The sequence below is a fragment of the Festucalex cinctus genome, chromosome 12, assembly GCF_051991245.1.
Source record: "Festucalex cinctus isolate MCC-2025b chromosome 12, RoL_Fcin_1.0, whole genome shotgun sequence".
In the NCBI taxonomy this organism is placed as follows: domain Eukaryota; kingdom Metazoa; phylum Chordata; class Actinopteri; order Syngnathiformes; family Syngnathidae; genus Festucalex; species Festucalex cinctus.
Window position 1 is genome coordinate 21,724,782 of NC_135422.1, and position 14,852 is coordinate 21,739,633.

The window sequence follows — 14,852 nt, forward strand, 5'->3', positions numbered from 1 at the left end:
TAACACTTAACAAGAATAGACGGGTAGGAAAGAACATTAATCACTAAATAGTTGCTGCAGTCATGGCTGAGGTCCAAGGATTAAGGGCCGTGATAACTGAGGACAAAATACAGCGCAAGTCGTAGTCTTAACACAAAGCTGTCAAGTAGAACATATGAATGATCATGATAAAGGACAGAAACGCCAGTAAATACCCGACGCACATATGCACATTATGTCTCAGCCTTTCCAATTGTACAGCAAGCTTTTTCAGATAAACACGATGAGGCATGAGGTGAATAGATGTTCTTAAAAGACATTGTGTCCCTACCTCCTCACCTCCCCACTTTCCCCTGCAGCGGTATTTAATCTTAATCAATCACACACCTGCAGTGTAATACCCAGCTCAGCTAAAGGCATGATTACACATAATCTTCAGTACACACAAGGACAAAATTATATCAAATTTAGCACTGCTGTTATTATTCTAACTTACCAGGGGTCTTATTATAAGTACGTAGTAAACTGTTTGTTTCTTTTTAATATGTAAGTTGTGCTGAGTGCACAGGGATATATATGAGTGCTTGTGATGAATTTTGATGACAGGTTGGTAGGAAAGAATAGCAGTGCCGGTATGATACTAAAAGTGGACAGGAGGCTATAAAAATAATGATTTGTAATGAGCGTTAAATAACGATCAGTTGATTACTGCAACAAAACCTTTCATGAACTGTTACATTTCCTTGGCTTCAAGTATTCCTAGTTCGACTATGTTTCGTATTTCATGCCACATTTGCAACATGATACAAACAAGATTGAATCTGGTAGCATATTATTTGTTTTAGCTTCAGGTAGTTCTCGGCATTTCCGGCAATGTTTGTCATTTCAATTAATGCAGCGACAGTGACATGCTGTATGGAGGGCCAAAAATGCCAAATTAAAATAAATAAATACACAAACAAATTCATTAATAAATAAAAAGTGAAAATAAAAAAACGATATAAAAATATAATTCAAAAATGGAATTAAAAATATAAATGGAAATATATATACAAATACAAAAAAAACCAAAATGAGATTAAGAAATATATGTGTACAGAAATACAAAAATAAATATATAAATATAATTATCAATCAATAAATAAAAACGCTCTGCCCTTATTTATTCCATTCTGCAAGGAACTGCCATAGACGAAAACACAATGCAGAGGCGGGAATTAAACCACAGCATTAAAGAGGGATGCGGATGACTCAGCTTAACTGGAAGCATGAAGCTGATCTTAGTAGCTTGAGAACCACAGCGCAGTATAAGGCTGAAACATCATCCCTTCAGTTGGCATGGCTTTTATTACACAGCACTTTGTTGCACTCTCTTGTGCTTGTTTGTGTAGAGAGAAACAGCAAGGTAAACCCGGTATGCATTTTTAGAGATCCAACCTTTGGCACTGTCAGTCGAAAAATGTGACAGCAAGATTCTCTGTTTTGCCTGTTTACAACCAATATTTTTCTGAAATGACATTCCAGTCACTTTCAATGTCATACTCTGTAATTAACTGAGCTATTAAACTACTGTCAGTGTTGTACCACACTGTAAGTGGATTTGACAGATGATATCAATCGCCCCACGTTTGAATTTACGCAAAATGTTTGTATCATCTTGAAACAACACGTTATAAAAAGATGCCAGTCACCAAAGCCCTGAAGTCAATCAAATATTCAGATGAGGTCATGGGAATAACGCCACACAAGCATGAAAGAGCAAAGTAATCAGTGTAGCGTTCTACTTCAGTTACAGGGCCAGTAGAGATATGTTAAATTATTGGTTTATGAAATGAATGGACAAGTCACTGTACCCTTTCTAATGGTAAATAATTACTCTTGCCTATTGGACACGCAATTCACTTAAGCCATAGGTGTCAAACAGTCCTGCAGGTTTTGGATGCTTCCCTTCTCCAACACAGTTGATATATGATCAGCTCATCAGCAAGCTCTGCATTACCCTGATAACGATCCTGTTGATAGGAATCAGCTTGTGCTGGAAGAGGGAAACCTCCAAAACCTGCAGCCCTTGAGGACTGGAGTTTGACGTCTTAAGCCAGTTTCCCTTCTAACAACCAAAATAGTCTAAGGGCGCACTCACATTAGGGCCATTGTACCGTGCACAAGCACGTTTGCTGCTAAAGACCGGATTCTATAGGTAGTGTGAGCGCAATCGATTCGCGCCTAAGAGCCTAAGAGAACGGTACGGTTGGCCGCACATGCGCACAGCCGCGGCGAGTAGTCAGCGTGCGAAACATAACCATGATGTCACGTACGTACGTTCGCATATATAGCGAACCACCAGACCTGTTGACCATACAACCGGAGCGTCCCTAGCACAAAGAGATGGCAGCAGCAAAGGGCTCATGTTGGTCTGATGAGGATGAGGATGATATTTTGCACAGAACTGAAAAAACAAACAAACAAAAAACACTCGTTAGTGCAACCGTGGTTTCGAGTTCGCTCTCCATAACACTGCTGAACTGTCTAAAAAACAGTCCCTTATGATGACGTCTTCTTCTTGCGCAAATCAACGTGATGACGTATATTTCGGAGGCAGCTGGGCCCGTGCACGGTTTGGTTAGAGTAATGTGAGTGCAGGCCGGAGGGGGAAAGGGGAAGGGGGGCCAATCAGGCTGTGAGTGAGCCCGAACATACGACCTGGTGCCAGGGGAGTCCATTAACTGATTGGGGAGATTTACAGATTCCAAGACAACACATCCTCAAGGCTCCATGGCAGCATGTTTTTGAAATAGTAAAGCAATGTTTAGATATATCACTCAAAAGTTTTTCCAGAGATGACGAACCTGGAGAGGCTCAAGAGTCATGTTTGCAAAATTCATTCCGAGTTGCCTCAAAACCTCATAACTTGGTAACGTTATCCCATTTTGGTCAGCAAGTCCCAAGCTTTTCTCCGTGAGCTCGGCATGGATGAAAAATGCACGCTGTCCAGAAGCGTAAGATTATGAAATATTCACAACTAGTGGCTGAGTGCTGGGGGGCATCATTTACCCTGTGCAGGTAGACTGTCAGCACACAACACAGTATGCTCAGGAAGTTGATGGGAAGTGATCCTCTCAGTAACCAGAAACATCAGCTTCAGCGCAGCTTTTAGCTTTTTCTGCTGCTGAGTCTTTTTTTGTTGTTCAAGTCTTATATTTTATCCACTGCCCCTGACACAACCCTCAAATTAAATGCATAAATGAACACAGTTTGGGTTGTTGGGGGAGGGAGGGATAATCTTGCAACAGACCGCACTGCAGCGTACAGTACTAACACCCACACTTGATTTTTGCTCCTTAAGAAATTCATTGTAGGGACTGAACTTCTGTCAGCTCTGTTATTCTAGCAAGTTCCACAGTTTCTAACATTGTTCCCTCTGTTTGTCTTAATCCAAGTCAATGCACTGCATCATACTGGCATTTTATCTAATATTTGGTGTACCTTGTGAACATTCATGAGAGAAAAAGTAGTGTATGTCTTTATAAGGCTAACAAACCTGATATGCAGATCAGACTCTGACAGAATTGTTATTGTGACAGTTTCTGAAATTGCCGTTTGTAGCGTAGTGTAGTGTTTTTGTCTCTTATGAACACCACTGAGCAGGCCAGACTTGCATCGCGCTCATTGCCGCCTCTATTTCTTCCCTTTCTGGGTACACAGCGTAACTGACGTACATTCAGGAATGCCATACACTACAGCTAGTCATTTTTAAACCCCGAAATTGGCTTTAATGTTGACAATAAATATTGCCCGAATTTCTTGTAGCATAGGAACAAATGATGGTGGGGTAGGGCAGTGAGTCAGGGGTTGGTGTTAAGAAAGCCCACGTGGCTTGGACTCAACATTCTTGTTCCACCTCTGACTACAATCTGTGTGGGCGCTTGTTATCCATTAATTCTGTCATTGGGGGCATTATGCATGGTGAAACAGAGATAAGAAGCAAGGGTCTGAGGTGTTTTCCGTCGCCCTGTGAGACTTAAACCTATTAGTGCGGCACTGTGCCATCTGTTACGTAATACACATGAGCTTCAAGATGAACAGCAATGCGGTAGTAATTTAACTACCATTAATTATTATTTTAAAAGTGAGCTTAAAACAGCTTCTTTATGTATCGATACGTTATGTATGGCTAGGTTGTTATAGAATTGTGCTTACTTGGTTTTGTATTCAAGATCGAAACCATTTGAACTAGTACGGTATGTTATGTACATGATAACACACTGGACTGTGTGTACATGAGCAATAACATACGTGGTGCATACTGAGCCCCTGCCTCAACTTCTCCGATCATGTCTCCATATTTCTGTCCCCAACCTATAAACCAACGGGGAAATTCCCACATATGAACATATACTGTATCAATAGTGGATATACTGTATGTAGTCCTCAGTGAGGACGTGCGTTGCTCGTCTAACATGCTAAAGATATGGAGGTCTATCAAAGAGAAGCAGGTAAGCTTATCAGCCACAAATCAACTCACTTAAACGTATTTCACCACCCATATAAATCAATTAAAAGCAGACGATTCAAAATCAAACTCACCGTTGTGACATGTATGATGAAGTTGCTTGAGCATGTTTGAAGAGAAATGTAACTCGTAGGTGGAAAAGAGTCTTATGTCAAAGTCATTGGGATAATGTGGTAGGGACACAACGTTCAAGACACAAAATGCTGCATCCAAAATCCTATATTAGCGTTGGAATTAATGGTATCGGCATGTTACTTGTGAGTAGTCACCGATACCGATACTACTGTTTTGATGCAGTATCGGCGCCTCTGTATCGGTATCGGAACAACACTAATACATATATGTATATACATATATGTGTGTATATATATATATATATATATATATATATATATATATATATATATATATATATATATATATTTTTTTTTTTATTTTTTTTTTTTTTATTTATTTTTTTTTAACATATTCAGAACAATCACGGGTGTAAAGAGTTAGTGTTTGGGGATTTCCCTAGCATTTGGTGGTTATGTTATCCCACATAAATGTCCATTCGTAGTTTTGCGTTTCAACGTGTTTGCGGTGCAAAATGTTAAATAACCCTCATCAACTGCAACGTTAATCTGCTTTTTCAAGCCTTACTCCTGATTCTATTCTAATCTGGGTTATTTATTAATGTTCTAACATTTTTATTTTGAAATTGAAGTAGTTATTTAACTATTTCTAACAAAGAGTGTACAATGTGTTGTAAAGTAACCCCCCATTCTGTTTTCCACTTCAGCTGTGTTTATTAAGCAATAATATCCAAATGCAAGTGTACGGTTAGTCTTGGGACAAAGAAAATTTGATGAATGTCAAATGGAAACAACCAATGAGTTAAAGGTGCTTTGTGGAGTTTGTCACTTTTTTACTTGGGACTGACATGTCTGGCCTAAAGCGTAATTGCAGCCTATGTGTCATGATCGTGCATGGTGCATGTGCGAGTACATGCGCTCAAATAAAATTCAGTTTTTTCAGATTTGTTGGAGTCTGAGCGGTAATTTTGTCTGTGCTCGAAGCTGGCCTCTAGGTTTTAATTTTCAGTTTCCATCTCAGTTGTGTCGTATGCTAACACATCATCACCCCCAAGATACTGAAGGGAAGATACAAGCTGATAGGTGCAGTAAGAATCAAAAAGTCAGGGCTATTTGTACTCATGTGGGCATTGGTGGAGCATACATGATGTAGAAAAATATGTAATACAGTGTTCCCTCGTTTGGCGCAGGCAACGAGCTGCAATCCGAGCTCCCGCGGTCAAAATGGATTTCAGCCTCGGATTATCATTTCTAACAGCTATTTTATTGTTGTTGTTGTAGATTTTTGTTTATCAATTAAAGTTTTGGATATTAGCTTAATTATATTTAACATTATTGTTACTATTATAAAGGGTGGAACACAGAGGGGCCTATTCACTAAAGGTTTGCGTCGCCTTTGCACCGCGCTAACCGGCAAAAATGGAGCAATCTGCGAGCGCCTAATTCACTAAACACGCGCAGATGGGGAAATCCGTGACGAAGTGCTCTGCCGAACAGATTGCGTCACGGTGCGCGGGTGTTATTTGCGCGTATGTAAATTAGGTAATTTGCATACATTTGACGCAAAATATGCCCACCCCAATGCAAATGAGACTCATTGATATGCAGCGTCTAATTCACTAACGCCAGCGCAAAGAGCAACATCGCGTTTGCGTGACGCAAATAATGTTTATGGAAAGCATATATTAACGTGACGCACCTCGATCTCCAGCAGTGCATGCCATTTGCCGCATAACATGCGCGGCTGATCACGCAGAGAGGAGAGAAAAAGAGAGAGAAGGGGAAATATTTCCGTGTTAGTTTAGGACACATAACGTAACCCGGGCTGATCGGCAATGGCGGGGAGGCATTTTACGATCATTTTTACGTGCCAGATGCATACTATACGCCCACGCCAACCTCTGAAAATACATTTTTAAAAAACGATCGCACCAATAATTTGTACTTTTATGAATGAATGTTATTGTCGTCCTTTCTGCTCTGTACAGCTTAATGGCGCTCTAAACTCTTACTCTCGGTCCAACCTCGCTTTCTGATAATTTCATCTTTCTCGCAACTGTTACTATAACAACTATGTTGTTGGCGCAAATCCATTGCCATGTGTGGTAAATCAGGTGCAAATTTGCTCCAAGCTGTCAGTTTTGTGGGCGTGTTTGCGCCGGTATATGATTAGAGCAAGTATCCTTAGTGAATAGGTGGGTAACTGGGCGCAGACTGCGGGTGCAGTTGTGGTGCAATATTTCGTGCTATTACCGGACGCAGCGCATTCTTAGTGAATATGCCCCATACTGTATAGGCCTGCTGTATTTAAATAAGAGATACAGTGGCCCATGTGCGAAAACGTTGTTGTTGTGCATGTATAAAGTGTGTGGTGAGGGTTTTACAGCCTTAAAACCTACATAATAAGAAAAAATATATACTGTGCTGTATAATAAATTAAAAAAACAACATATGATGAACTAAAAAGCATTTATTATAAAGTAAAAATCATACCAAAAAGAAAAAAAACGTAATAAAACAAAAACAAATATATATATATATTTTTATATATATATATATATATGAATAAATGCGGATTTCCATTATTGTGGGTAGTTTTTCGATCCTAACACCCGTGATAAACGAGGGAACACTGTATTAACATTTTAAACTCCACAATGCACCTTCAAGCTAAATAGCTAAATAATATACTATATGGTCTCCCTTGCCAATTACTTTCTGAAAATCACAGGAGATTATAGCTTCTTTTCCTTGAAGAAGAAAAGTACATAAAGACATTTACTAATTGGTTTCACTTAAAAAAAAAATAAAATAAAAAAAAAAACTCAGTTCCATTCCTTTGCAAGAGGCTGCAGAACAAATTGATTTGCAGCTGCATAAAACTACTAATGAGTTAGCCCAAAGCAATGCATTTGACACATAAAAATACAGAAATATTAGACATTGTGTCACATATGGTTTGGCCGGGTTCTACTAAAGATGAGTAAATTACAGCTTCTGCCCCTTATCCCTTCTTCACAGCCCAGAGCCTCTTCTCTTGTCCGTTGAATCATTGCCACGAATGCTTGAAGAATCATACATGGCTGTGGCCTGAAGGCTGTGTCCCATAATTAATCATATGAAATGGTCTGAAACAAAGCAATCTGGTATCATAGTTCACCAATCTGTGCATGGATGAAGGCATTTGTCTTGAGACAAAAAGCTGAAAGTGACTAATGGAGATTACACTGCCCTCCTGGCTTTGTCCAGGCTGGAGTGAGGGAAGCTTAAGTGATAAACGTGCGCGTGTACACGCACACACGCACACATACGCAACAAGCCCTACAAATGCGGCCCTCGGTGTGTATCAGTGATGAATGTTGGGGAAAAAAATGGCCATCCAAGTGGGAAATTCTCGTAATGGAGCTCCCACACATTTACACACATATTTATTGGAGATTTATACAGGCATCATGGTCAAATACATTTCCATATAGCAGTATGAACTCGTGCTCATACCCTGCATGTAATGAAAGTGTAATGAACCCACAGTACACACTAACATGTTCCGCACACAGGCACCCTAGGCTGAGGGCTTGGCAGAGCGGAGTAGATAGATTAGTGTAATAGCCTCAGCCAAGGCAATCATCTGCCCACTGCAGAGTGTCAACTGTTGGCAGCAGCATTCAGATCAGGCACAAAGAAATTAGTCACAATGACTGAGTCCACTTGCATGAAGTTGTCATTCTATCAGTTTCAACAATTAAGGATCAATTGTATATGAAAGAAAAACTATTGATTTGCATGAGAATATATTTTGTGAAGTCAGCGTGAACGAATTACTGTTCAATGGCAGTCAGTGGACCGCAAATCATTAACAGGTTTGAACATTTATGGACCCTGTTAACTTAAGTGAATTCAGAGATTAGCACTGCCATTATTATTCAAATTGCAAATACAGCTCATGCTTGACGTAGGTAATATTAGTTCTCGAAACACTTCTTATTCAACATAGGTTGCATGGCTACATCTCATTTGTGATGTCATCTTCAGCTAATTATACTTTAGGAAAGTAATTAGTTATAGTTACGCATTACTTGCTCAAAAAAGCAACTGAGTTAGAAATTGAATTACTTCTGATTTCCAGGCAAAGTAACTATTTTCACTACTTTAAAAAATGCTTTATATAAAATGTAGGTTTTATTTTTTTATTTTTTAGCAGTTTGAAAATAACATTAGAAATGAGTAGAATGTCCAGGTAATTCCACGTAAATTTCATTATTTAATAAAATATTTCAATATTAACTGACAACGGGAGGTTTATCCTTGTTTGTGTGCAACACTGTCGGCGATGGGCTGCCAGGACTGCCAATCATGAAGTTTGGCGCCTGCTGATGACGTCATGCTACAGTATCGAAGGGGGGATGTTTCGTGGCTTTGGGGACCGGATTGTGGTGAATGGGAAAACATAACACTTTTATGAAGAAATGTTCACTTTATATGCATACTGTAATTGAACACACAGAACCTGGTTATGCATGTTGCTGTTAGTGGCATGTTTTGTTTTGCCGAGAGACATACTTCTGAGGGTTTGTAAGGGAAGCGCGCAAGCCATTGAGAGAAAGGCAAACATTAGCAAGACCTGTTGTTTGTAACTGATCCTCATGTCAATGACTACGTTTACCTGCAGGCAATATTCAGGTAAAGGTCAGAATTCCAATTTCTGAAACATTCGAGGTAGCCCGTTTACATGGGTGGCGGACAGTTACTCCCGAATGCATGGCCATTTATGCTTGATTGGAATACCTCGTTTGTGTTACGTAACTAGACATCTTTTCCGCTTTTAACTTTCTACGGTCAATAAAAGACATTATATTCATGTCGCTCACCACGCTAAATAAAGTAGTAGTGTTCCTCCTCTTTCTAGAAGTGTGGTTCTTTGCTGCGTCGTCATCATTGTTTGTTTACCCCGGCTTGAGTGTTTCCGGTGGGTAACCCACCAGAAGCACGGACTTATATTCTCGTATATATGTGTGTATAGACAAACTGTGGCATTTTCACCCTACCAACACAAAATAATGTGAAAACGCCGTAAAGAAATCAATATATTCAAGCGAGGCCCATGTAGCGAATGGGACTGTGCTGCGCATACAAGTCGTTGCTGTACTACAAAGACCAAGCTTCTTTGTAATTAAAAAATGAGTAAAGAATAAGAATATAAGATGAAGAAGAAGAATGGAGCATGTGCAAAACAATGCACCGTTCAATTGAGGTATTCCAAACGTGTTCGGATTGTGAAAGAGGTAATCCAGGGGTCTCATTCAGTCTTTTTTTTTTTTCTAAACGAATTGGAGCATATTCGGGTTATTGCGCGTGTTTACATGGCCTTACAAAAGGGTTTTACAAGGGTTATTGCTTGTTGTTGTCCTCTTTTGGCGTTTGGACTTTTGCACAATTCTAGTTAGTTTGTTTGCACAATTTCTAGTTAGTCTAGAGTTTTTCCTTACCCTTTTGTGGTTTAATCAGGGGTTGTCATTGTATTTGTCAACTGTGGATATGTGAAGCCCTTTGAGACTTTTGTGTGATTAAGGGCTATGTAAATAATCTTGAATTGTTTATGTTCTAAAATAAAGGTAAGACAACCAAGTAGCGGCTCACGTTAACTATATTTTGTTACTATACTATTTTATAACTATAATGCATTTACCATATAGTAATGATAAAAGCATTTCAAATACGGGAAAAATAATTACATTACCCTTGGTAATAAAAAATAAAAAGGTTATCTAATGCCATGAGCTTAAACGGTGTATTTCCCAACACATATCTTTAGTCAACATCTCCATCTAATGACAACATCAAAGAGTGATTGCCTCTCTTCATCCAAACATAATCTACTTTTTCTGTCAAAGCTTGGAATTTCCGTTGGGGGAGGCGTTAGCAAGTAAACAGAGGAACGATTGGAGAAATAATATGAATGTATGTGAATGTCTGACTGCAGCACGTGCATTTTCAAACACACGCACGTATGTACAGTATATCACAGTATATCAACTTGCAATACTCAGTAGTATTTTGCTTATGCACATGCACAGGCAAAAGCCATTGTTCGTTAATTTGTTATTAAATAGAGGTCCATGTTTGTTGGCATGACAGTATATAAGCCAGTGTGACCCAACAGCATATTTACAAAGAAAAGCCACAGCAATTAGATGGGAATTAAGATGTCTTTCTGTGTGCAAGTTGCGTGTATGTGGGCTTGTAAGAGCGTAGGACATTCACTGCTGCCATTAACCTGCAGAGAGAGAAATGAAACCATCAAGAGAAGCACAGAGGAGAGCAGCCTTTCTCAGCTCAGTGTTCACATGGCCTGTTTAGTATTCATTGGGCTCACGATGGTTGCAGAGAGCCACACATACGCACACTCCTATAGCCATGTGGTGTTATTGGAGGGCACGCTAATGACCTATGCGTACGTTCCCCATGCCTTAAACCTAACCACTAAACCTTTACATGCCATTTAAACTTCACTTAGCTCTAACGCAGATACTTAACTTGACCAATGCAGCCTTTTGCTCTGCTCAGTGCACAAAGGCCAAGAACTGTGAACTGGCCCTCACCGGTTTTAATGAGGAATTTCATTAGCATTTTAATGAGGAAATCGGGGAAAGCTGACAAGCCATTTTCAAGAAAGTGAAGGACGAATGGGCAAATTCCCACATTAACAAGTGTCCAATAATCAAGTAACCAATACAGTATGTAGACTGGCGTGAAGGCATTCTCTCATGAATTCCTTCCAAACACAACAAATCACCACAGTACTTGTACCTACATGTAATTGTCAATCGGTGTGCACGTATGCTTCTTTCAAGTGGAGCTTCTGATTCTTTGTCATTTTCAGAAAATAGCGTGTTTCCCCGTTGTTAACCAGCAAATACATTCCCGGATGGTACACCACAAGCTACTGAATGTATATGCTTGAAATTAACAAGGATACCATCCATTAATTATATCGTAGCATTACAACATCCGTAAAGTAGGTGAACTGGGGTTGCAGTGATAATGAAAGAGACCGTGAAGCTGTTTTTACAAGGCAAACTTATACTCAATTAATTGTGATTTGGGGCAGTCCCGGATGAGCGTCTCACTGATATTGGCCCAGGTTTGAGTCCCATGACTGTACCCAAGATACTGATGATTTGTTACATCTCGGCTGGATTATTGTAATGCACTTTACTTTGGAATCAGACAGTCCTCCCTGCAGCGTCTCCAGCTTGTCCAAAATGCTGCTGTTCGTCTCCTTACTGGTGCCCGGAAGAGGGAACACATAACCCCTATCCTGGCCTCTCTTCAGTGGCTGCCCGTGAAATTTAGAATCCACTTTAAGATTCTTCTTTGATTTCAAATCTCTCAATGGTCTTGCCCCACCTTATCTCGCCGAGCTCTACACACCTGCCCGGTGCCTCAGATCAGCAGACCAGACTCAATTGGAGGTACCAAGGGCTTAGCGGAGGCTTAGAGGAGATGGAGCCTTTGCTGTTGCTGGTTCCTCCCTTTGGAACGACCTTCCACTAAATATCTGGCAGTCCCCCTCGTTATCCTCTTTTAAAACACGTCTTAAAACACATCTGTATTATTTGGTTTTTGGCGCACCATGAGACTTGTTCTTGGTGTTTTGTGGTGTGTATGAGTTTGATGTTTAGTCTACTTATTTATGTATTTATTTATCTCTTTATTCACTACTTCTTATTTATTCACTGATGTAAAATGTATTTACTTGTAAAAAACAAAAAACAAAAAAAACTGTATTCTCACTTCAAAATCTTTGCTTTGTTCTTGTTTACTGCAAAAATTATGTTTATGTACAGCACTTTGTATACAGCCTGTTCTTAAAGGGCTTTATAAATAAAGTTGAGTTGAGTTGAGTTGAGTTGAGTTGAGTTGAGTTGAGTTGAGTTGAGTTGAATGCGCAGGAGGAGTGACTGGGAAATAAGGCAAAGTACTTGACAAGTTTAGTTATTGGGACTGGGTGTCTTTTTAAAAACATATGACGCACAGATACCAGTCGATATTCGGGATATGGTCAAAATTCCGGTTTCTAAAACATTGGCGATAGTGCGTTTACTTGTGTGAGCGGACAGAGTTAGTCTCGTAAACGCGTCTCGATCTAAATTGCGACACACGGACAACTTTGTTATGCAAATAGACGTCATTTCCACTTTTAACTTTCGATGGTCAATAAAAGACATTATATTTATGTCAGTCACCACACTAATAAAGTTGCCGGTTTCCTCCTCGCTCCAAGTTGCTGCTGTGCTTGGTCTGAGTTTCTCCATGTTTGTTTGTCTCTGCCTGCAAATTTCCGGTGGGTTGCGCATCAGACGCACAAACTGGGTGTATATATTCACACCACTACATTTTCGCCGTAGAGACAGAAAATAACGTGAAAATGACACAGAGAAATCATTGCATTCAAGTTCGGCTCGCTTAGTGTGTGGCAACGTAAGATGGCCACCGCACATACAAGTAGTCCCTGTACTGTCGACCAAGATTCGTTCAGAATAAAGCAAAGCATGCGCGGTACACAAACGAATGTGCCCCACTACGTGTTTATATGACTAAGTATCCGGGTAAAAAAAAAAAAAAAAAGGGCTAACTCGTGGAATTATTTGAGTTTTTAATTTTGTGTGTTTACATGGCCTTTCAAAACCCCAATATTGCCAATATTGAAATTTTGAAAGGGTTATTGATTGCATGCAAACGTACTGATTGTTTAAGGAGCTGCTCTTACCAAAATGTCAGTTCTGATAATGTGAGTTTTTTTTCCTTTTCTGTTGTTACACAGAATGATCCCTCCATCAAGTCAGAGTTTCCTGGTCAACAACCTAGCAGCAGGAAGCCAGTACGATCTGTGCGTGCTCGCTATCTACGATGACATCATCACCTCCCTGACAGCAACCCGCGTGGTTGGATGTGTGCAGTTCACCACCGAGTCAGAGTACATGAGGTGCCATTTTATGCAGTCCCAATTCCTCGGTGGAACTATGATCATCATCATCGGAGGGATTATCGTGGCTTCTGTGCTCGTTTTTATCATCATCTTGATGATACGCTACAAGGTGGGTCTAACTGTCTGTTACCATCTGTTTGTCCAGAGGTTGAAAAGATTCACCTCACTTAGGGACCGTCCCATTTCCCTTACCCATGTAATGTTCATATGGTAGGTATTTGGTGAAAAATCTAATGTTCATAAAGTGACAGATTTAGATACAAATATATTGTACCACAGATGTACAAATATATGACCGAAAAGGAACAGCAGTTATGTTATACAATGCTCTAGTGTTGCACGGGATACCAGTACCAGTATCGTACCTCAATGTTTCAGCATAAAAAACGTCTCTGTATCTTTTTTTTTTTTCTTTTTTAGTACCGGCATTTAAAAACATATACACGAGACAACTTCCCAACTCTGTGTTTCGAAGGCAGGTACACATCCACGCATGGTCGCCTATCTACCGATATGTGGAAAACGCCTTAAGAAAGTGGCATGCCTCTTTCTTCGTGTGTGCGAGAGAAAGACAGCTTACAAGCACTAAAGCAATCGCTGGCCAGCCACTCCTCGTTGAGAAGCATGACGTGCAAAGTGTCATATGGAACTTTTTTGCTTACATGGCCGACAGTCACGTCAAGCCAACCGACATGACAAAGCCTGTCTGGAAGGATTTTTTTTTTTTAAGTTTCTGTGGCTCAAGGCAGGCACACGTCCAATATGGCCAAGCCTCTCGCTAACAGTGTGTCAAAGTACTTAACCCCGTAAAAAAAAATGTTTATCACTTGCGATCTGCAGTAGACTCGAGGCACATTCATGAACAGGCACACAGTAGGAAATCTCAGGTATGCATAGAAAAAGCTCATAAAACTAACAGGTTGTGACACAATTTTGACACTTAAAAAAAAAGTCGCGTCTGAATTATTTTGTTCCCAGTTTTTAGTATTTGATTACGCATTTGACTAGCTGGGAGCAAAATGGAGAAGAGCAGAGACGCACACACATTACATACATTAACATGTATCCATCCTAATATTTTGAATTGATAAAAAATAAAAGTAATTTGAAGTTTTACTTTAGCCGCTTTTGCTGATGTTTTAGATTTTTGTCGAGGCACCATTTCAGTACAGGTATCAAAGTATTTTCTGCAGGTATGCTATCAAAGTCAAACTTTTGGCATCATGACAACACTAAAGAGTGTGTGCCTGAATGTGTCACGTTGTGACTATGATAATAGTTGAAAACGAAACAGCATCTG

The 14,852-nt window shown here is 39.8% G+C and overlaps 1 protein-coding gene across 2 annotated transcripts in view; it reads left to right on the forward strand.

Annotated features, from left to right (window-relative positions):
- The window catches only part of lrfn5a (leucine rich repeat and fibronectin type III domain containing 5a), a 159,512-nt gene that overhangs the window by 138,247 nt on the left and 6,413 nt on the right, over positions 1 to 14,852 (forward strand). For both annotated transcript variants that reach the window (XM_077539419.1, XM_077539418.1), the window contains one exon: positions 13,388 to 13,661. In XM_077539419.1, the coding sequence (XP_077395545.1) occupies positions 13,388 to 13,661 (274 nt within the window). The remainder of the gene's footprint in view (positions 1 to 13,387; positions 13,662 to 14,852) is intronic.